Source organism: Desmodus rotundus, chromosome 11 (assembly GCF_022682495.2).
Source record: "Desmodus rotundus isolate HL8 chromosome 11, HLdesRot8A.1, whole genome shotgun sequence".
In the NCBI taxonomy this organism is placed as follows: domain Eukaryota; kingdom Metazoa; phylum Chordata; class Mammalia; order Chiroptera; family Phyllostomidae; genus Desmodus; species Desmodus rotundus.
The window spans coordinates 82947801-82972192 of record NC_071397.1 but is presented as its reverse complement, the minus strand read 5'-3'; the positions used below and the strand labels follow the sequence as shown (position 1 = coordinate 82972192).

General features: G+C 43.9%; 1 protein-coding gene across 2 annotated transcripts; it reads right to left on the bottom strand.

The window, feature by feature from the left end:
* Positions 1 to 3788: 3788 nt before the first annotated feature.
* TNFAIP3 (TNF alpha induced protein 3) lies at positions 3789 to 18923 on the bottom strand. Of its 2 annotated transcripts, none has more exons than XM_024552197.4 (9): positions 18690 to 18922; positions 15293 to 15605; positions 11595 to 11785; positions 10802 to 10949; positions 10465 to 10635; positions 9446 to 9626; positions 7430 to 8328; positions 6602 to 6783; positions 3789 to 5972 (listed from the first exon to the last, which is right to left on the bottom strand). In XM_024552197.4, the coding sequence occupies exons 2-9, from the start codon at positions 15585 to 15587 to the stop codon at positions 5688 to 5690; spliced, it is 2352 nt and encodes a 783-aa protein (XP_024407965.1). In that variant the 5' UTR covers positions 15588 to 15605; positions 18690 to 18922; the 3' UTR covers positions 3789 to 5687. The 2 variants fall into 2 exon arrangements, with proteins under 2 accessions (XP_024407965.1, XP_045044763.1); XM_045188828.2 differs by having other exon boundaries at positions 5843 to 5972; positions 6586 to 6783; positions 18690 to 18923.
* Positions 18924 to 24392: the final 5469 nt, after the last annotated feature.

The following is a 24392-nucleotide window of genomic DNA, read 5'->3' as shown; positions in this document are numbered from 1 at the left end:
TTTAAGTGTGGTCTGGAGATGTGTGGGGGTTCTTGAGCCTCTGTCCGAAAGAACATGTTCATAAACACTAACGCGTTATTTGCCTTTCTTGCTCGGTCTCTCCTGTGCATCCAGTGGAGTTTTCCAGAGGTTCTATGACACAGAATGATGCCATTGCTCTGGAAGCTACTGGAATGTTTACTTGTGTGTTCTGTGCTTTGAATTTTTTTTTTAATTTCTAAAATTCTAAATACAACTATTGGGTTGGCCAAAAAGTCCGCAAGGTTTTTCCTGTAAAGTAGAAGACACATTTTTCATTTGCACCAATAACTTGACTGACTTGGATATTTTGAGCATGTCGGTTATCTCCTAAGTGGTATAACACTGATGGTTCTCAATTAATGTCTCAATTTGATCGCTATCAACTTCAACTGGTGTACCTGACCGTGGAGCATCGTTCAGCAAGACGTCTCCAGCACAAAACTTCGCCAACCCCTTTGACAGGATCGACCAGTCACAGCACCTTGTCCATACACTGCACAAATCTTTTGTGTTTTGGTTGTGTTTTCCCCTTGCTTGAAATAAGAAAGCATAATATGCCAAAAATATTGCATATTTTCTTCCATCCTCAATATTAAAATAGTTACACAAAAATTCACCAATTTTGATAATTTTTTTAAATGCACACTCATTATGATAGCTGTCACAATGCAAACTAACTAAATTGTTTCTAATGAAATTAAAAACAACTAAGCACTACTAGAGCCATCTTAAGGAAAAAAATCAAGTGAACTTTTTGGCCAACCCAATAGATATAACACACATAAACAAAAGCTCTCTGGGGTCCTTAGTAATTTTTAGAGTGTAAAGGGGTCCTGAGACCAAAAAGGTGCTCTAATCTAGAGGGTGCAGAAGAGTCTAGAAGACAATGAGATAGAGATGATATAGCAGAGGGAGACACGAATAAAGACTTAAGTTAGTTTGCATTTAAAGAGCATTTCACACCATGTGGGAAATTGGACTCCAAAGGCTTTTGATTTCATACCACCTTTAAAAACATGTTTGAGCTTGCATTCACGATATATATATATTTTTAATCAATTAAAAGATATGATTATATTATATAAAATATTTAAAAAATGGCAAAATATAGGAACTTAAAAACACTGAAATAAAGATAAATATTAAAAAATTTGTTTTTATTAATGGTAAAATCCATTGTGCGCTCGATAAAAATAATAAAATTAATAAATGTTACATTATTTAAAAAACACTATACCATCTATTACTTTATGATAAAGCTAGCTCAAAGTCTGAGTCTAAGTTCACTTCATGGTGACCCTTGATGTCAGAGGCTGCAGGGGGAAGACCCTACAGAAGATAGAACACAGATGGATAGAAGGAAAAAGTCACTGTGCCTCCTTATTCATGATTAATTGTGTTTCATCGACAGCTATCTATTATGCAAAGGTTTTTGTTGAAACTCAGCAAGTAAATTCCAATCTTTTTCGATGTTGATCAGTTGGGTAGGTGTAGATATGTCATTCAAAATGCCCTGAAATTCTTTGTTTGGGTAATTCTTAAAAACGCTAGAAGATTTGGTTTCCAGTGTGCAGGTAAGAGAGTTTATAGGTGGCACAGCTACATCGGTTTTGGCAAAAAAAATCACATAACAAGGGGAAAGGCAAATGTAATTGGTGTCTACGAGCAGGAAGTGAGTGAATGAAGGTGCCACTGCCGGCTAACTCCCTCTGAGCTGAGCAACTCCCAGTGACTTCAGGATTGCTCAGGTGACAGTGACCCCCCTGGTGCTGACAAAGGGAGAACACCAGTAGTAGTTCATAAGTCAAATGTTAGCTAAATGAACTCAAGTTTCCTGTCTTCTTCCTGCATCTCCTGGCTGCATGCTCCAAGCTCTGGGAGAAGAAAGCCATTAGGAAGTTTGAGAGGAAAAGTTTTGGAGGAAAAGCATCACAAGGTCTATGATGAACAGGCACAGATAACTAGTAAAGGTAGAGAGAAAGAGTAGGCTGTAAAGGGAAGGCTAGAGATGAAAAGACAGAAGGAGGCCAGGCTAGAGCAGCAGGAGAGAGGGGAAGGAATGGATTCGAGAGGTGTTTTGGAGATACACGTCATAGATGTGGTAGGAGTCGGGAGACATCCAGGTTGGCAGGGTGACGATAATACCCTCCCCTGAGCATGGAAAGAAGACGGCAGTCATAAAAATATCCTGAGTTCAATTTTGGATGATATTGAGCCTTCTTTTACCCCTGTGTGGTATGAAGGTGACATTCCACAGTTTTGGAAGTAAAGATCTAGACAAACTGAAGGAAAGCCGGTTCTTTCCAAGCCTTACTTTTCAGCCCTCTTATGTCTAGGTTCTTTGCTTTTTGGAAAGTCATCCATTTCTCTGAGACTCTGAAGAAAGCCATTGGTCGGCCCCACTTAAAAATGATGTACACACCCCAACATAAAATTGCGCATGTGCTTTTTAGGGTCCACAACCCCCAGAAGTCTAAATGGCTCCAAACCTGCCCTTGTTCCCTGTCTAGGAGCCATTCTTCTGAGTCAGACAAAATTTGCTAATTATAAGTCACTTCCTATTTTAGAAATCCTGATGACTTATGGTCAAATGCTTACGTCCATCATGCTGACTGAAGAATTGTAATTGTTAATGCTGGGTGGGAGGTGGAAGGGAGAATGGAGAGAAAGAGGTCCGCTGGAGGCTGTGTGATTCCTCAGGGTATGCCTCCATGCAGCTCAGACAGGATGGGATGCAATGGCACACACACTACCACCTGCAAAGAATGCTTGCCTATTGAACCAGAATCTAGTAAGAAATGTAGAATAACAAGCTAAGTGACACCATAAGAAATCAATCAGTCAAATCCAGAATGTGGGCTATTTTACAGAATATATGACCTACTTGCCCTAATGAATTAATAGCATGAAAGTTGAAGAGAATATTACAGAATAAGAGAGTCTTAAGAAATGATAGCAACCAAAAGTAGTAAGACATTTAATAGAGTGAACAATCTGGGAGATGAGAGTACACACTTAGTATTGAATGATTTCAAAAACAATTTATCTAGGTGTAATAATGGTGGTTATATAAAAAAGAATGTATTCTTCCATTAGAGATGCACACAGATGTATTTGCAGGTGTGAGAACATAATATCTGGGATTGCTTTGAAATAACCCAGGGGGAAAAAAAAAGAGGAGGTGAGAAATGAAACATATTTGGCAAAATGTTGGTAATTGCTTAAGCTGGATGATGGCTCTATGGGGGTTCATTATACTTGACTTTCTTGTATATTAAAATTTCCAATAAATTAAAATTATAATTTTTTAAAAGTGTGGTTCTAAAATGTGGCTGACGATCAGAATCTCCTGGAGAACTTAAAAAAGGAAAGAAAAGAAAGAAAGAGTCCGGGAGCTTTCCAGTCCTCCTGAATCAATCTTCTATGGGACATTTGGGTAGAAGAATGTGCCACGTTATAATTTCCCAGCACACGGATGCTGTCAGTCCTCATGGCCATCACAGCCCCAGGTCACCTCTTCTACGGTCTGATGCAGGAGATCTATGCCAGTCTTCCTTCCTCCCCTCCTATGTCTTTTCCTTTCCTGTCTCTCTCCTCCTTCCTCTTTTTTTCTCTCTTTCTGCATGTCATTAAGGCTTAGGGCAGGAATTTTCAGAGGAGCACAGGGCTCATGGAAATGGTCACTCCTATCCAGGCCTTGGCCGGGGGGGGGGGGGGGGGGGGGGGAGTCCTGCTGGTAAATCAGATGTCTTACCCTCACACAGTTAGGATTTTCACAAAGTCCTCTTACTACCCATGTACCCCCTGCCCAGGTCCACCTTGAAATAAAGTTGCTTGGGAAGTGTGGTCTTAACATTCAGGCCTTCTTCTTCTGTCATTCATAAGTAGAAAACATCAAAATTTGTTCTTAAATAATTTATTTTTTAATATTGGCTTTTGTGAAAAGTTACAATTATTTAGGAAAATTTTAACAAACTCACCAGAGTAAACAGAATTCTACTTTCTGTTTACAACTAAATGGGGACAACTAAATGTGCAAATTTCAAATGTTTTCTATAAGAAGTATAAATAATTCCATTTTTTCACATTAAGGATGAGAATATTTATATACAAAATATTAAAATATCAACCTTAAAGGAAATAGATGAAAACACTGAAGACCATGTAGAGTTATAGATTGCCGGTATTTTCCTGTCACAAGGCCAGACCTCTGCAGACAATGTGTTCCCCTCCTTTGTTTTCTAAAACCAGTATGACAGCGACACAGAGCACACAGAGAGACTGCCAGCCGAGGATAGAAAGACACTTCCTCATACTCATGGTTAAAGGGCTTTGCTGTCCCAAAGCTAAGGTTTCACTGGCTACAAGATTGCTGCCTTGCACCCAAGACAGAGCATTAACACAGCAGATAAAACCACCATCAAAGGCCACATCTTACCCTGGGACCTTCTCTAATCCCATCCCTGCTCCTTTCCAATCTTCTCTCTAAGGAGGTAGAATAGTCAGAGACAATTACATATTGTGGCTGGGACATGGGTCTGGCGAAAGTTTCATTAGGTAGAAGCATCGATTTTAATAAATTTACTATTGACGCAATTCCGTTTTCCCTAGGGAAGACAACCAAAGTGCATCAGCCAGGCCGACTCCCCGCTGCGGTCAGGAACTTGCCCGGCTCCACAGCATGCCCGTAGCAAACACGTTATCTCAAGAAGACACCACAGTATTTGCCCCAGAGCAGAAGAAACAACTTCATTTAAATAACCTTAAAGTTTTCAATAAAATAAATAAAGTAAATTCCACAGACACAAGGCCTTTACCAAGGTAGCAGGTTGAGTTCGTGAAAGCTGTACAGACAGGTGATGCCCCAACAACAACCAGAAAATAGATTATTGTTTGGTCCTCTTACTCTAGGGCAGCATTTCAACACAGTAAAAACAACCAACCCTTATACACAAGGGGGCATTATATATGTACATATTATTTATGCACACCTCAGTTCCAGTTAGCCTCTTCGGAAGTGAAGACAGTGATACCAGGAGTTCCACGTCTTCCCACTAAAATATTCTGGTTTTTACAAGGTGCATATTGTAAAGAGCAGCTGGTTTGCTTTACAGAACATACTTAGTCTCAGCAGCCTCAGAATCACAGTCCACGAGAAAGGAATGAGGCAGGTAAGGAAAAACCATGAACTACTGACACTCTGAACATGTCCATTTTCCCTGAGCTTCCTGACCTTCTCACAGAGGGCCCGTGGGCCACGGCTTGCTCGCAGAGGGCCTGGGGGCCATGCAGATTCAGCTTCCCGCCTCTGGGCCATGCCGACAGAGGCAAGTGGAAGGGCTCGGACTCCGTCTTGAAAGATGACAAAGCAGTCCTGACTCGCATCCCAATTCCATAAAGAGCTCCCGGCCTTCTGCTTGTAGGAGAGGAGGCAGAGCCGCAGGCTGAATTGGACACTGTCTGCTGCCAGTCACAGGCTCTGCTCCAAGGCCACCAGGGAATGTTCTCCGGTTACCAAATTCAAGGCCATGACCAAGAACTTATCTTTCCTTCTCAAAGACAATCTTGAGTCCTCTGTTGCAGGGACTGACCCTCCAGCGGCACCAGAGTGTTTAGGCTATAGCACCATGTTGGCTAATGGCTGGGGCTGGCTCACCTGTTTCGTGTTAGCCATACATCTGCTTGAACTGAAAGCACTCATTACAGTAGCCATTACACTTGGCGTTGCCAAAGTGATCACAGGCAGGGGCTCGGCAGCGCTGTTTGGGGGGCTCTTCAGGAAGAGGCTCAGCCCGGTGGGCCCCAGTGCCCACTCTCTGGCCAAGGTGCTGGCACTCCATGCAGAGTTCCTCGTTTCGACAGGCCAGGATGTTCTTGCAGGAGGCCTGGGCGCACTTGGTCCTGGAGCCACTCTGCGTGGTCCGGGACACGTCTCTGTGCTGGCTCAGTCTCTGAGGGGAAAGAGCAGAGAGAACTGTGTTTCACGTTTCTCAGGGAAAGCATGTGCGATCTCAGGGGACGGTGTGGATGCTACAGGGAGCTCTGAAGGGTATCTGTCTGCCCAAGGGAACAGAGTTTCATGTGCCTCTGTGCGTAGGAGCTCTCCAAGCACTTTCCTCCCAATACCACAAAAGCAGACCTGGCCGCAGGGCCACCAGTGGAACCCCCAATCCTAACCCAGAGGCCTGGGGACACTGGCCTAGCTCGAGTCTATTGAGATGCGTAAGCTGCCATTATTTATTTAGACAGATTCCTACTGTTTGGTAAGCAATAGGAGAGGCATCTATCAGTCAAAGTTTTTCTCCTGTGCCATTAAGTGGGGGCATCTGGCTGCTCTGCCTCCTCATCCAGCCTCCTCTTGGTAAAAGATCATTTAAGAAAGTATGCTGGCTACACCGATGTCTGTGCTTCTACTACAACTCCAAGAGGTCTCTAGCTTCGGGAGGCTCGAAGAGGTATTAGCCTACGGCTAACTTTATTTACTTCCTAAAATGAATTCTGAGGTATGCTAAGGCCATGAAAATAAATCGTAGCTGCTCCAGCAAGGAGGACTAGGGGAAGTACCTCAAAAGTGTCTCACCAGTTGCTCTTCAGTCCTTTTTGCTTCATGAAATCTCTGATTTTGAGCTTCAATGAAACACTTCTGACAGTATCCTTCAAACACGGTGCTTCCGAGGGTGCCACATTCTCTCCCCAGGCAGGGGTTTGCGTTCTGGAATCTGGAGGCTGTGGGACCTACTTTCCCCGAGGCAGCAACAAAATCTGGAAGAGAGTTGATACTGATCAGTACCATCTATGGGTTACCAAGCAGAAAGAAACAGTGACTTGAGAGAAATAAACAGGTTCAAAATAGAGACTAGGCCAGCCTTCAACAGATACACGAGAAGAAGCTGCCTTTTATGGATTCAGCAAAGTTTAAAAAATGATACTAATTCTATCATTGAAACGTCTTTGATTCTACAAATCTCTTACTTTTGACTGTCCCACACTGGCCAGTCACAGAACACAGACATGTTAACTGCTCATCCTGCTTTCAAATTACAGATTTCTAAAACACAGATTTTTTTACAATGTCAGTAGACTTCCCTCTCTCCAGCTGCTCTTCAGATTTTGAGTTTTCTCTATTGTACCAAAGTTTCAAAAAGTCTAGTTTAAACTCTACCTTATAAAAACACCACCAAATAACCTATGGAAACAAATACAATGAACTCTATCTAGAGGGCACCTTTGGAAGACAGTGTTCTGGGCCTTTGGCTTCTATGTGCGGCTGGCAGAGCCACTGTGACTGTCCCTCTGTGTGACATTTTACCCTACTGCCTAGAGGGGCTCCTTTCTGGAAGGTCAAGAAGGAACCCCTTCTAGACAGGGGCTTCAAAACAGGGGTTAAGTAATCCATCATTTCACTCACGTTTATTCTCTCTGTACTCGATGAAACACAGCGTGCAAAAGCCCTGGTTTTCGGGAGTTCCAAAGTACATGCAGCCGGCTTTCCGGCACTTGCTCGTCCCTGTCCTGTCCCCTGGAATCCGTGCAGCCTGAGAGAGGCAGCCAGGGGAGGCTTCGCTCCCAGTTCTGTGGCAAGAATGGGGGGAGAGACTCTGGATGAGCTGTGCCGGGTCCGACTTGGACCTCTGATGACAGGAAGGAGGGATGCTGGAGCTGAGGTTCGAGGAGGGCTCTGCCGTAGTCCGTTTGAAGCAAGTGCTGCAGATCCCATTAAATGTCCTGGTGACATCCTGGAGGCAGGCTTGGCACTTACCAGGATCTAAATGCCTTATGTTTTCGGAGGTGTGGCCTGCATTAAGTTGCCGGGCGGCGTGGCAACGCTCACAATATCCATTGTGCTGCACATTCAGTGTGAAAGGGCAGCCGGGGCTCCTGCACTTCATCGCGGTGGTCTCGCTGAACAGGAAAAGGCTGGGTGCTGTCGGAGGAGCCGAATGAGGCCCCCCAGCTGGCTCCTGGGGGCTCCAGGCTGTGGGCTCGTAGGCCTCACCCCGAGAGGCTCCAAGTACCAGGTCAGGGCCTGGCTTGGACTTTGGCTTTGGGGATTTGTTCTGGTTCTTTTGCCGCCTCTCTGCGCATTCATGGCACAGCGGCTGGGTATTCACGGACATGAAGAAAGGGCAGTTGGGCGTTTCGCATTTTACGTCCATGAGAGACAGCTGGGGAATGGAGGGGTCCAAAGGGTGCAGCTCTCTCCGCCCCTGCTCATTGTTCTCCTGCCACTTCTTGTACTCGTGCTGGACGAGTTCAAAGTAATCATCTACCAGGTTTATTTCCTTTGGTAAGTTAGCTTCATCCAACCTAAAGGCCAAAAGGAAAAATATGAGACTTTATATGCACACACACAATTATATGTCAATAGCTTATGAGAGCTAACTGTTAGCATAGTCCCAGTGGATTCTGGAACTAGTCACTGAACTGCAAACCCATCATGAAGAGTCTGCACTTCCGACAGTACACAGCCCAGGATGTCATGATTTCAAGAATCACAGTCTTCTTTCATCAATCTCGGTCCACCCAGAATTATGGATAACTCTAAAGAAAGGGCTGCCTCTTTGACACTTAATGGCTCTATTTCCCTTTTAAAAACTCACTTTCTAACTTCTCAGAGATCAAATTTCTAGTAAAAATTACTCAGTGTGTCCATTTGGTACTAGTCTGCTTCATGGTGCGAACTACTTTGGAACTTTGTGTTCTATATTTTGCTGTTAATTATTTTTAAACCAGTGCCTGGTCTCCGCTGGAGTTAACGGCCATGAGTGTAACCAAGAAACACACACCTAGGCATTATTTACTGACTATCTGTGATCGGTTACTCTCCACTTTGGGAAACTAATTCTCTCACCTCTTTCGAGGTCATCTCTTGTGCATTTCAAGTTCTAAGAAATAGGCATCTCGTTAACATAAAGCCAGTGTGTTTAGAACTTGGCTACCTGTACAATGTACACTCTGGGTGTCTCCGCCCCTTTCCTTGTGGTGAAATCACGTGGCTGCTACACATTCAAACACATTCAACAACCCAGTCTGGTCTGGTATGTCTGTCCTTACCAAGAAGCTAAGAAAAAAAAAAGCGTTTGTTTCTAAGAACTTTCACTTGCTGGTCTAGTACTACAGCAAGGAAGAAAACAACTGTCCTTGATGTAAACAAACTTTTAAAAGCCCCAACTCTGACTCTCAGCATCCAGATAAGCAGGGCAATCACGACGGGTAAATTACTCATTCTCATCTGAAACCCAAGTTACTAATGCCTCAAGTACGTGATCCTCTGTGACTCTGACAAGCCCTGAGGGGACTGCTTCGCACTGGAGGAGGCTGGATGCAGTAACTTCACTGTTGCGCAGAGGCGGCAGCAGCTTATGTGGCTGAATGAAAAACAGTTAAAGACCAAAACGGAGCGAGGGGAAAATAACGTGCTTACTTTGCAGCATTGATCAAATGGGTGGTGCCATGGTCCCAGCCTTGGACGGGGATTTCTATCACCATCAAGTATTCTTTCAAGAGCTTCTCCTTCATCTCGTTTTCAGGATCTGTCAAAAAGTGAACTTTTAAGTCTTCGAATCTTCCTCGCTCTCGGTTAACAAGTGGAACAGCTCGGATTTCTGAGGGGGAAAAAAATAACGTGTAAGTAAAACATACATCTACTCAATGAGAAGATGTGCGAGGCTGTACACACAATGATTAACATTTGAAAATGCAGAAAGGATACAATTACAGAGTGGAAAACTATTATCTAGCCACAAAGTCAAACGGGGAAACAAACTCTGCTAAACTCTAATATAAAAATGTATTGTTTCCAGGAAGCTCACAGAATGTAAAGCAGCCTGGAGGCAGCGGATCTTGTTGGGTAAATTCCCATACTTTAGAATCACACTGACCTGAGTTTGAATCCTGAATTTGCCACCAATAAGCTCTGGGACATTATGAAAGTTATGACCCCCTCTGAGCTTCCAGTGCCTCAACTATAAAGTAAGGCTACCAATGCTTACAGCGCACAGAGATGCTGTGAGATGAAGTGAAATAAAGTAATATACCTAGAGCGCTTATAAAGTGCCTATTGCACATCAAGCTATTACAGTCATAACTGACCTGATAGACATTTACCTGCTCCGTGCACTGTATTAAGGGATCTGCCTGGCCTTAATCGGTCATTTATTCATAGCAATGGTAGTAGTAAGATATACATATATCTCCTACTTGCAGCTAACATGCTCAAAGTAATTCTGAAGCCATACACAAAAGGTCAGGGGGTAGCACAGTGACTGCTATGGCATTGCTGTTGCTAACCAAACAAGTGACAGCATATTATAGTCAAATACAAATAATTCGCTTCAGGGAGACTATTGCAGTAAAGAGAAAAAGAGTAAACCCACATTCAGAGGGACAAGTACTGCTGTCTACCAGCAGTCACAAATGTGAAGGAACGCTCAGGTTTCTCACCGGGCCCACTGTCCTTCAGGGTCACCAGGGGTACAAAGTGCTGGCTGTCGTAGCCAAGAACGATGGGATATCTGTAGCATTCCTGGGCAGGCCAGTGGAGAGGCAAGTAAATTCCGCCCACCTTCAAAGGAGCGAAATTGGAACCCGATTCCAAACTTCTCAGCATTTTGTCTGTTGAAGGAAAGAAAAAGAAAAAAATGAGGCCCTCAGGGGACTTTCGTCACATTCCATTTAACTACCATTGCCTGTTACTTTGATAGTGTGGGTTCTCCTAAGAGCTAAAGCATTAGAGCTAAAAAGCACTTACATACAAGTACGTCATCTGCAGGCATCTTACCTGAAATGACAATGATTGGCCTTCTGAGGATGTTGCAAAGGACGAATATGTGTATTTCCTCCAGGGAGGTGTACTGCAGGCCGCTGCGGGCTGCTGCTGTGTCCGCGGAGGCCATTTTGACAAGGTTGTCCCATTCGTCAGCCCAATTCTAAAGGAAGAGGGGGGGACATGCTTGAATGTGCTCCATATTAAAACATCCTTCTGACTTTCTGACTTCACTGTATGGTTATTCATTTATATAACTCAGCTTGCTTTTCCCCTTTCTGGAAATCATCATTCAAATGATCACCCTTTTTTCCCCATTTTGGTTTTCTTCCTTTACATTTTTCCACTACAAGGCAAACTCAAAAGTGGGGGAGGACAGCAGGGACAGCACCTGCTTTCGAAAAAATCCCTGATGAGGCATAACACTGAAGCCCCTTGTCCAAATGTACACAAAAATTCCAAACTTGTGACTGAGAATGGTGAACTCTGGATCTGACTGGCTGGCTCAGTAAAGCATGCCAAGGACAATCAAACTGAGAACAACCAAAACGCCACAGGGAAGCCCATGATCTGAACGATCCAGCCAAAGGAAGAGACACCCAGCTGGGAATCTGCTGCCCGGAAGCCTCCCAGCAGTGACAAAAGCCTTGGTTCATCCCTCAGCAGGTTTCTGGTGTTTTCCATTGAAGATGCTTTGCTTAGCCAAGCTCATGTGATCCAGTAAGTCATATGCTTCTGAGAGCAGGGCCTGGCCTCAGGTACCCCTGGAGCTCTGTCAATCAACGCTTAATGGAGGAACAAAACGTACCCGGGTGTCATAGCACAGCCCCGTTTCCACAAATTCCTGAGATTTAAGAGACTCCAGCTGCCAGCGGAATTTAAAGTTGCGTGTGTCCGTCTCCTTGAGAGTGCTGAAGAGGGCCTTCCTCAGGACCAAGTCTGTGTCCTGAACACCCCACATGTACTGCGAAGCAGCGTGCATGAGGCAGTTTCCATCACCTGAGGACACAGGGGAAGCCGATTCAAGAAATCCACGTCCAAACCCAGTGAAGTTCACTAACGAGCCCCACTGCTATCATGGGAGACCCAATAAGGCGTGCAGAAATGCAAGGGTCAACTGATAATATTTCACAAGGTGAATACCAGCTTTAAGGAAAAAATCCTTATTTTTAATGACTGACACCAAAAGAGCAAAGGAGCCAGGGACAGATAATCACAGGACCTTGGTTCCAGCTTGGCTCTGCCCCAACTAGTTTAGGTGACCTTGGAGAAAATTCCTTAACCTGAATCTTTCTGCTGATTGTGAAATGAAGGCATTGGTTCATGGTCTCTAAAGTCTGTCCCTTTTCTAATATATCTTGATGTTCTGGCCAAGACACTGGCACTATTACCTTCTGCCTCTGGGAGAGTACACACAAGGCAACATGCACAAACCAGGAAGCCAACTTGGCTCCATTCACTAGACTGGGACGGTCTGGCTATGACTCAGTGGTAAGTGACCATTCACTGTAGCCTTTGGGGCCTGGGAGTTTCCTCTCCTGGTTTGTAAAGTGGGATTAAGAAAGCTGCATTACCTACTGTCGCTGACCCCCAGAAATGCCTTAAGTGAACATGCCTGTTGGAAATTGCACAGTCTTTTTTAAAAGTTAAGAAGTGCCTGGATGTCTACGTTTGAAAATAGTTCAGTGTTTCAGGCTGGCATTTTAAACATTTTGAGGAAAAGATAGATCTAATTTTATGCCATTAATTTCTTACTATAGGTTAAAATACAGTTTCAGAGACCGCACTTTTTCCAAACTCCAAACAATAAATATTTTGGGAGAACATTTAATAAAAAAATAAAAAACAACCTCAATTCTTTCATCTCTTTTGGCAAGTGTAAAATTGTTTTTAAAAAGAAAATATGAACTCTTTTCTTTGTATATAAGTAGGGCAATAAAGCTCTGAAATTTTACCAAAGTTTAATTATAGTCAAACTGTGAAAAAAAAAGCCAAAAATAATAACAAAAACTCTGAAATACATATTCACAGCCAGTATCCCTTCAATTTACACACTCAGGAAAACTAGCTACATAAGTGTTCAAACAAATGCACCAAAAAGACGGCCCAAGCCTTGTGTCTTGCCTGACAGAAGTGTGGCAACGACTGCATTCTGTTGAAATTTCCCCTTTGCAAAATCTAGAGCAAAGATAAGGCTTTTTTTCTTCTTCTTGTGCTTTCAGTTCTTTATTGAGATGCACTGGTATAAAATTCCCTAAGTAACATCTGGAATTCCCCAGTGCTAAGTTATTTGACTAGCAATTGAGCAATAGCTATTGTACTTTTTGTTCTGGTGTGTAGACATTTAAACTGCGAAGTGCACCCTGGACTTTCCAAGTGGGTGTGGTCAGGGTGAGCTGGAATAGGCTACTCATTATACAAGTGAAATCGCTGCAGCCAATAGACGCTGGAATTTTTTACATGAAGTTTCAACTTTATGCCACCTACTCCCTTCCTCATTCACCACAGTCTCATATCCTCAAATGCAAACTTGTGAATCACCCCCTCCCCAGACCACTGACTTTGTAGAACCCACCCATAGAGGGGAAGGCTCAAAAAAAAAAAAAAAAAAAAGGTGCTAATAAAAATCAGAGAGGAAAAGTCATTTGTTTTCCCCCCACTACTAAAGATCTTTTCCTTTTCCAGAATTTTAAGACCTTTTCTTGAAAGTGACAAAATAAAAGGATTCTGAGCCTAAAAATTCCTATTTCCAGAAATGCACTGGCTTTTGTAGTTTTCTTTGTAGGTGAACCCTTAATGATTTAAATGACAAGTCTTTACATAACAAGAGTTTACTCTTTACATTCCTTTTTTTTTCCTTAAGGGAATAGAGCAAGTTAAACCTAAACTGCTGTTCATAGTAATAATGCTGTTCATAATAATAAGATTTTCCTCTTTCAACCACATTTCTAAATTGGCAGAATCTCTGTATTTCCAACTCTCCCAAAGTTGACTCCATCCCTTTTTTTGTAATAAAAAGGGAGAGAGTTAAAACTGCAAACTCGGAAATATAAATCCCTTGAAGATGATTTAACATAATTACCTACTTCAATGCATCACTTGATTCAATGCCAAGGATACAATGGAAACACTAGCTATCCCCATTTTCCCCCCTATGTTTCTAAGAATCTACACTTCAACAGTATAAGCAAGGTGTTAAGATGATGCACAAGACCCCCCAGAACCAAAGCAACCCCCCCCAAGAAACAAAAAAACACATCCTCCCTCACACCAAGTTACCCAAGTCAAAAATGGCCAAAGTTAATGTATCAGTTAAGTTACTTAAGTTAATGTTCTTATCATTTCATTGTCCACTAGGATTTTCTGCACATGGTTGTATGTATGACTTTGATTGGGAGGGTTTGGAACTGTCCCTGATCTAATAAGGACCTGAGATTCTGCCCTTACCTAAATTATAAGCATGTAATTGATCTTGGACAGGCTAACTTGCTTTGTGTAATAATAATTAGCCACATCTGCCCTGGCTGGTGTGGCTCAGTGGACTGAGCACTGGCCTGTGAACCAGAGTCACTGGTTCAATTCCCAGTCAGTATATACGGCTGGGTTGTAAGCCAGGTCCCCAGTAGGGGGCGCATGAGAGGCAACCACATACGGATGTTTTTCTCCTTACTCTTTCTCCCACCTTTCCCCTATATATAAAAATAAATAAATAAAATCTTTTAAAAAATAATCAGCTACATCCATAACATAGAATTTTGTATCTGCATGAAACAGTATGCCTGGATGTTTCTGGGATATGCATTCTCTTGCTCAAAGGAAATCATTAAAAAAAAAAAAAAGAGTAGAACTCAGAACAGGAAATAGCTACTAGTGGTAAAGGGACATTGGGCAGACAGGCACAGACAGCAAGAAATTCAGTACTAAGCAGAGGTCTAGAATCAGTGCTAAAAATTTCAAATATCTTTCTAGTTCATATCATGGGACCATAGGCAAGAGAACCTTGGTAAGGGAGACACAGACACAGGAGACCCTCTTGTCCCCAACAGCCATCCACCGGTTAACCCATAAAATGCCACTAAGTCAAGAAGTGCAAGGACATCATCACAAGCATTTTCTAATGACAGTGGGAAATGGCAGTAACACCAGTTCACACCATGCTTTTCTTTTGAACTAAAGTCTGTTAATACTTTACTGGCCAGGGAAGGGAATTTTACAGATGATTAAATAGTTAAAAGAAATAGATACATAAGTTACCTAACAAGAGCATGGTGGTTAGAAATGCATTCCCCAAGCCTCAGTGCATTCTGTTCTCTAATATGCACAACTAGAAAATATCCTTAATAAAAATATTCACAAAACAAGCATGCTTTCCTCATATGCCCCACAGAGTTTCTGTACTCAGGTATCAATGGCCTCAAGAGACTTGTGCCTGGGCTGGTGCTGCTACAATGTAATGAAAGAGGCACCAACACTGGGGAAGCCACCCGAGACAAAAGCATGTCTTACCATTCGTTTTTAGAGCCACAAGTTTCCTGACTTCTCGACACCAGTTGAGCTTCTTCTGACTTTCCAGGGACGCCTGCATGTTTCTGTCTATGAGAGCTTTGTGGATGATCTCCCGAAACGGTGGACAAAACTGGCGAGTTCTGAACATTTCCAGCGTGTATCGGTGCATGGATTTGAAATGATGAATGATTCCATTGGTAGGTTTAAAAATATCTTCTGGAGTTCTCTCTCTGATCTTCACAGCTTTCCGCATATTGCTCAAATACAAAGCCTGAGGAAGGAGTTGTTCAGCCATCGTGTTGTTCCACAACACCTGAAGAGGAGGAAAAATACCCATTCCGTTAGCTCGACTTTGATACTTCTCCTATATACCTGCCTGCAGGAAACCCCAGCGTTGGATCTTGTCATTACCCTAATCCGCAGGCAAAAGATCTTAGTCACCTCTACTCCCAGGATACTAGCTGGCCCCAAAGATTAACTCACAGTGGACTGTTTTAAATTACATCACTTTTAAAGATTAGTCTAAACAAGAGAAGGAAGGCGGAGAGTGGGTACTGAGGAGGAGGGGAATAACCCTCTACTGGAAAGACAGTAAATATTTTGTGAAAAATCCTGCAATTTTATGCTGTCCCCTAGGCATCTGACTGGAGTTTCCTCTTTAGCCCCAAGGAGAAATATTTATAAAAAGTTTATTTATAAAATTTATTATAATATTTATGAAGAGTTAAATCTAAATGTTTTATAACCAGCAAAAAAGCCTACATGTCCAGCAAGATGCTTTGCAATTTTAAGAGCAAACAATCAGCAACCTTTCCAAACCCCTCCACTGAACTTTAAACACTAGAATAAGAAATAAAATAGCACCACTAATAGAATAATAAATTCTACACTTCCAAGAGCAGACATCAGAGCTCAATGACTTCAATGCAACAGCCAACCAAAGTTTATTGTCATCCTCCAGGTACCAACGCTCAGATGCATTTTCCTCCCTGTCTCACCCTGAAATCTTCAAACATAATCTGCGGGTGGAAGGAAATGAAAGTCTGGCAGCATATGAGGAAAGAAATTTCAGACAGGGGTCACTCAGGACATATGTCAGAGGACAGGGCCCAGCCCAGCATCCGTAACCCATGCCAACAGTGGGGAATGATGTGAACTGACATAATGTGGGATCTCTGCAGTGTGCAGAGCCAGCTCTCATTCACTGGTCCTTAGTAGGGTGTCTTGTCATACACCCTAATTTCCAAGATGAAAACAAAGATGGTTTTAGAGAATGAAGATATTCCCTAGAAAGTTTCATAGCGACTGTTAATCCCACTCCTGCATCAGACTACTTGCCAGCAGGGCAAACCTCTGGTTGAGAAAGAAGTTAAACCAATGTAAAAGGGAGAAGAAATCTAAATGTTAGGGAAGACACTCCAGGGTGGGTCTAGGCTCACTTAAAGTCATTGATAAGGCTGTCTAAATTCGGTGACCTACTCTAGAAGAGAGTGGGACTAGATGACCTCAGGGTTGCCTCTGAGGAGTTTTCTGGTGGTAGTTCTGGATCAGAATTCCTAATCTGATTGCCAGAGGAAGCCTGGGAAAGGTCATTCTCTATCAGAGGTCAGATAGTAATCTCTCCCTTGTTGTCAACCATTCCCTGCAGGTAGAATTAGGCAAAATTATAGCAGGACCGCAGGCACAATGAAGGGACAAAAGTATCACACACATTTCCCCTTTGTGGCCTGGCAAAAGTCTCTTCTACCATGTCATTCGTTCGTCTGTCCATCCATCTGCTGAAGGCAGTGCTTGATGCTGGGGTTAAAAATCAAAGACAATCTTACTCCCTCTCCTGAAATCACATGACCACCTAAGTCTGCAGCTAAGGCAACAGAAGTACAGGTCCTGTTCAACTCACACCATCCAGTGGCAGAGCTTTGCCTAGAAGCCAGGTCTCGCAACACCTGCCCCCTGCTATTCTCACACCACCATACCTGTGGTTGCAACGCCCGCTGCTCCCGATGGAAACAGAAGGGCAATCAAGCTAGGTAGAGCCTCTTTTTTGCTTTTCTGACTCTTTTATTATTTTCTTCTAAACCTGAAGAGCTTTCAAATAGTTAGAGCTGTAAACCGTATGCAAGACATGCAAATGTCAATATTCAATAACCCAGTGTCATCTGATTCATAGGTTTAGTCTTGCACAGCCTGCAGAATTGCCTCCTTAAATCAAAACTCACTGTCCAAGTTCCCGGGACATAGACTTCTCCACACTTAAGATTAAAAAATAAATTTTTCTGACATATGACTATACTGTCATAGGTCATACAGTATTATATATATTTATTTATAAGACATGCAATATTACCCTTAACACTTCTTTATGTTACTGTTACCCAGCTGACTTTTTATCATCAAATACCTTATGGAATTTTGGAAAGCACCCTTCCAAATATTCAAAAATTGTACAAAGAATTGCAAGAATGAAAGAAGCACCTTAGACAATGAGAATGGGGCAGTAACTGGCTGCTCAATAACCTGGGCCACAAGGGCTCTCGTCCAGAGGGCCCTTTAATGAACAATGGTTCTCCCAAAATGCTGCCCTGAGACACCTGACCAGACCCGCTTTCCAAGGAAAAGATCAGAGGCAGGGAGAACTGAAAACAAAGCAGTCTCAAAGAGAGCTGAGCTCCTTCCCTACTTAATACCACTGCTTTCCTGAGAGGCCAGGTGGCAGGATGTGGGACGACCCTGGCTGACAAAGACTGTCTGACTGTAGGGTAAGGGCTGGGGCAGGGGCCTGAAGATCACGCCAAACTGCAGCCCCCCAAATGCAGGCCAACGACCCACTTCTAAATGCACACTTCTCTTACAATGCTGCAACTTAAAAGGATGGGCCTCCTCCCGCGACCCACCCATCCACCTGCACAGAACTCTTTGGAGTATCTGCAAGCCCTCCCCAGAAAGGATGGCCCTGAAACATTACACCCGTTGCGCTGGTTCTGCACAACCTGGGAAGAAGTCACAACGTTCTGCAAGGTCTACGTGGCCATAAGCATGCAGCCCTTGGTCCCCACCCCTCTGCCAAAAAAAAAAAAAAAAAAAAAAAAAGACGCGAACAGGAGCAAAGCACAAATGACCACCCCACCAAGCAGCCCCTGGGGCAATTCTCCACCAGTCAGCTGCAGTTTAAGTTCTCTGCACAATCTGGCTGGAGGAATCCAGGGCTGTCACCCTAACATTTGGAGCAGCGACTTCAACTCTCAGCATCTCAACACCTACAATGGGCAACAAACCGCCCTCCAGGACCGCTGCAAAACTAGAGCCAGGACGACCAGTCCCTCCCGCAAGTCACTGCCAAACGCGCCCCCGCAGCCTTTGCAGGGAGGAAGAAACCCGAGGCAGACGCGGCGAATACCTCTACGGGCCTCGCGATCCTCTCTCGAAGTCCCAAGTCCAGTTCAGGGCCAGCGAACGCTGCAGGTTGGGGTCGGGGTTGGGCTTGGGCGGAGGCGGCACCCCATGGACGCCCGGCTCCGGGCTCGCTTGCTGTCTGGGCTGGCAGGGGGTGTGGGTCGCGCCTGCTGCCACCGGGGTTCTTGCTGCTCCGCCCACGCGGCTTCTGAGCACTCTGTACTTGGCCTGCCACAAGGCTGCACACTGCCAGTTCTCTGTTCTCTCTTTCTGTTTTACTGCGGCGGGACTGGGGATTTCCACCGGGGACTTTCCAGTCACGTGATGCCGAGGAGCAGCGCAGGGAGGCTTCGGACCCAACGTCGGTGGCCACCGGCAGAGGGCGTAGGAGGCCGGCGGGGCCCCTCCCGGCCAGCCCGCCAGCCCCGCGGAGAAACTCCTGAGCCCCGCCCCGGGGTGTCCCCGCGTGAGTCACCTGGCTGTTTCGGAAGTGAAGGCCAACGTCACATCCATGTGGAAATCGCGGTGATGGGAACTGGAAATGAAATAGGTTCTTTTTTCTCAGCCGTTTTTCTGCAGAAAATCATCAACTGTAGAGAACAAGAAGGGAAATAATAAAGAAAGAAAACCCTAAAAATCACCCTGGCGTCCGGGACCTCGGGCCTCTGAGCCAGTTTGAAAGGCTTGGGTTGTACACGTGATGAGCAGCGTAGGGGAGCCCCCGACTCTGGGCCCCCGCGGGGATTTTGAGAAAAAGAAGCAATCTCAACCCTCCTCTCCACCTCCAGCGTTCCTGCCAGCCCAGGACCCAGGCTGGTGGGAGGCAGGTCCGTGAAGACATCAAGACTCCGCGGCCCCGGGACCTTGAAATTAACAGCAACACGGCCAGTCTTAGATACAATTAAGCATCTGCACACCTATCAACCCCGTCCTGCACCTGATGGATTTCCCCTTGTTCATTTCTGCACACCGGGTGCCCAGGCGGCGTCACAGTCAGGTAGAATTTCAGTTTAGAAATCAACTTGAGTCCATTACTATTCTTGTTATGTCCCCTTAAGATCTTAGTAGGAGGTTTTTAGATAATCACCTCAAGGTGCCAATGCATAATAATACTTCTTACTCCCTTCCCACCCTTAGAAATAATGAGGTAACCCATTGTCTTCACCCAGAGGGTGTCCAGCGGAAATAGGTGTTAGCCACCTGGACAGTGGAGATGCCTGACTTGTAGAGAGAAGGGCATTAGGCCCATATACCACCTGTGGGTCCCTATTGGCCCATTTCCTAGAATAGATCAACCAGAACCAGATCGAAATACTCTGTACCATGGTCTCCTTGCAGACTTAAGTATTCTTGTCAGGCCATTGTAGCTCAGTTTAGAGTTACAAAAATACGCTCCTGTTTTCAATAAGAACCTGTAGAGACTGGGAGGGGGGTTGGGTGGAGGGTGCTACTTTTTTGGCAAAGGGTAACTTAGGGCAGAGAGTCAGTAGTGGCCAAGGTCTCAAAGATGGTGCTGGTCATTTGGAACTGAAGGCTGGAATTTTTTCCCAAATCCAGAACCTCCTGGTATTTGTTCTTTTTTTATCCACAAATGTTTTTAGCTACCAGTACTCAAACAATGGATAGTCAAGCTAGTAATATAATAATAGCAGTAATAGTAATAATGTTTATCAAATGCTGACTATATGCCCATCTCTAGGCTATGTGTTTGAAATGCATTCTAAAATTTAAACCTTGCAACAACTCTGCTTTGCAACTGGCGAAGTTGAAGTTTCAGAAGCCTGAGCCGTTTGCTCAGTGTCTACACAATCAGAAAGTGGCAGAGCTGTGATTGGCACCGGGCCTGTCGTACTCCAAAGTCCACACTGTGAAGTTTTCACTATTAAACCATTACTCTCAGAAAAGATCCTACAAAATTGAGTCTTAGGGCCCCATTTGTATTCTTGCCCCCAGCTTGACAAACGCACCACAATTGCCTGTCACTGAGCCAAACGAGGACCCCAGGCAGGGCCAGAATGTGGGCTTGGAAGCCAGACCGGCCTCGGTTCCATCCTCAGGAAATGCTGCTGGGCTCGCCCAAATGATAGAAGATGAGGTCACCGCCAGTCCTTAGACCACTCTCCCTTGGTGCTCCTTTGAAACAGAATTTGCCTGCTGTCTTTCATCTGTAGGCTCTGGCCCCGCACCACCTCCTGTAGCTTCCATTGCTCCTTTTCTGGTTGAAGTCTATTCTCTGACTTGATGAGCTAGGAATGTAATAGTGGGAGTAATAGGCCTGAAAGCCCATGCACATATCTGCTAATTCGGATTGTCCTGGAGTAGGTACTATGCGATCTTACCTACCAGGATCTGTGACAAGGTAATAGCAGTCAGATGCAGGAGTGGTCTATAGCCCTTAATTTTGCCCCACCCCCATTTCCCATAATTCTACTATTGGAGTGATGGTCTCTCTGAGGAGGCATACTTCGTGCTGACTTTCCTAGTTTTTACTGTCCTTGCCACCTTCTAAATCAGTGCTCTGGCCATACACGTTTCCCTTTCTAATACTTAGGACATGGGCAAGACCAGTAAGAATTTTCTTGGTGGTGAATCAGAAGGAAAGAGTAGAAAGGGGCAGGGGGATTGTAAAAGGAGAGACTCCTTACGTGAAAGGAGATAGAAAATTTGGGAAGATTTGTGGAATGAACTTAAGCCAGAGAGATGTATAGTGCCCAAAAGCCTTGCAATGGCTTTTAATTTCTGCAATACATCTTACCGAGAGGAACAGAATTCTGCGAAGAAGGAGGAGTATTTATTAACATGTAGCGAACACAGAGGGGAAAAAACGTCCCATTAGAGGGACGAGGAAATCTGGTTATGTGGAGTGTTTCGGGGCATGTCTGAGTCCTGTGCTGTTCTCACTATGGTGACAGCTTTTGCATGTCATGAACCACATTGCATAGAGCACACGTGACCTCCTGGAGTTGGGCAGTCCATGGGCTTGTGCCTAAGCCTGTATGCTTATACTACATACCGAAGAATACGGGCAGCCCGAGATCGTGGGGAGGGGGGTCGGGAGAAACGCGATTAAAGAGATGCAGGTAATGACAGTTGGGAAGGGGACCCAAGTCTGGCTCAGCTCACACCACAGTTCATGAGCTTTGAAATCAAGGAACAGCTGCAGTGTGATTCTGAGAGTATATGGAATTTCAGGTCATGGCAATCTTGGGTCAAACGAAAACGAAACATTTTTGTGTCCATTGTACAATTGTTTTTCTCCAGGCACTGTGCTCTGTTGAAAAGGAAGATCATGTTAAATATTCTGAAGCGAGTATGGTAGTTCAGTTACTTCAGAGTAGCTTCGAATCCTGCTGCAAATTTTAATAAGCCTTGGCTGAGCTTTGAGATTATTAGAGTTGTGTTTTTGCTTTCAAGGTTGCTCTAAGGGCTGATTCTGAAAAGACAATAGAAACTCTTTGTGGGCTGTAACTACAAGGAGGATTGGGATAGTGTTATCATAGGTTTCATCATCATCGTATGAGTGCCCAAGTCTCCTAAAATGCTACTTCTTATCTAAGGACCTCAGATCCTTTATAGGTATTATCTGAATTGCATGGAGAAACCAAGACCCACTTGGTGAATGGACTGACCTGAGGTAACCCAATGAGTCACTGGTAACAGGAACAAAGACCCTCCACTGGAAGGGAGGGAGTTGGATTCATGCCAAGTACAACTCTTATTATCCCACTTTGCCTGAAAGCACGGGATGCTGAAATCTAAAACTCATCAGAAAATTCATTCCCCAGAGAATTCTGGTTTAATTTTCTGTCAACACTTGGCTGAAACACTTGGCAAAGTACTTTTATTCTACGTCATGAATATAAATATTCAATTAGTGGTTTCATTTCCCTTTCGGCAGAGGCTGCTGTTAATGACCAAACATGAACAATGACAAAAGTTCTAAAATGAGTGTTTTCAGGAACCAACTGGTCTGCCGTACTGGGTTTATCAATGAGCAGAGTGTTAACTGGAATAAATTCGTTTCTGTTAGTTGCAATTGTGTGGGCCATTGTGAACATTTGCCTTCAATGGACCTCTTTTCTCTTCATTTGTCCCTCAATTTCCTCAGTCCAGTTTGGGGTACCCATAATCCTGCCTCCTTGCCTCTCCTGTCCTCCATCCCTGAGTCCATAAAAAAAGGATTTCAGCTTTCATTCTCTCAGGGGCCTGTTCCCTGGGGTTGGCTGATCTGGTCCAGTAATTCATGTTCATTTTTGAAACAGATTTCAATGCATAATTGTGTTATATTTCTTGAGAAACATTCCTATTGAAACCAGAACTTCTTGGGGCTTACAGGTGGAAATTCTAAGCACCTTAGCAGGCTAGATAAGAAACTGCTGGTTACATGATTCTGAGAATCCATGTTTACAGGACAGACCATGGTTTTAATAACAATGCGGTGAGTGGGGAAATTATATTAATTATATTATATATTATGTTATATTAAATTACATTATATTAAATGTACACACATTCCTTCTTTTTCTCACTGACAGTAGCCTACATCTATTGATATAATTGCATTCCTGGTTCTTCTTGTGGGGGAAAGACTTTCCCTGTACCCTCCTAGGTTCAATTGGTCTATGAAATAAACTGGCATCAGGCAGATTAACAGGAGAAAAGGTATACACATGTATGTTTAAAATAATTTTTACAAATTTCTATTACAGTTAACATGCAATATTAGTTTCAGGTGGACAACATAGTGATTAGACATGCATATAACTTGCTAAGTGGTTTCCCCAGTTAAGTCTAGTACCTTACTGACACCATACGTGGTTATTGCAGTATTATTGACTGTGTTCCCTGCGCTGTACTTTACAGTGCCGTGACTGTTTTTATAACTGCCAGCTTGTACTTCTTAATCCCTTCACCTTTTTCACACAGCCCCCAGCCCCCCTCCTACCTGGCAACTATTAGTTTGTTCTCTCTGTATCTATGAATTTGTTTCTGTTTAAGGTACACAAATGTATTGATTTTTAATATTACCTGCATGAGGGCATTACAGGGGAAAAAATGAATACTCAAAAAATTAGTGTGGTTTGACAACTTATATACCGTCTTAATAGGGAAAAGGGAAGAAAGAACGTAGGCCACTTAAGAGAGAGCGAATGACTGTTAGGGCTGAGGAATGGGCCTGAAGAATAGACGGCAGTTGTGATAGTCTCCTCTCCCGTGATAAGACTGAATCTTCCCTGGTGGCTGCACCTCCCTGGGAGGGGAGTGATGATGACTGGGTTCCTTTTGTAGCATCTGTCTGGAGACAGAGAGAGAAGGTCAGAGAAAGCCTCTTTTTTTGCCCTTCCAGCTGCTCCTGTGTCTTTCAATCAGAGAAGCCTCCCTGACTGTCCCCTTTCACATTTTTCTTCTCTCGGAAGCATTGATCACAGTTGGAAATTCTTTATTGGTCAAATTGCTTATTATTTTTCCCCACTTGAATGAAACTCCATGAGAAAAGGATTCTTGTTTATCAGTGTTCATCTCTGAAACCCTTGTGCCCAGGCCCAGGAGTGTGCCTGACCCATAGTAGGCATTCAATAAATGAGAATTTATCAGATGAAAGAAACGACTGAGTGAGCGAATGGAGAAATTTTCTAACTACAATTCTAAGCTTGCAAAAGTACAGGCAATGACAACTATATCACGACTAATTGCTGTGTTAGAAATT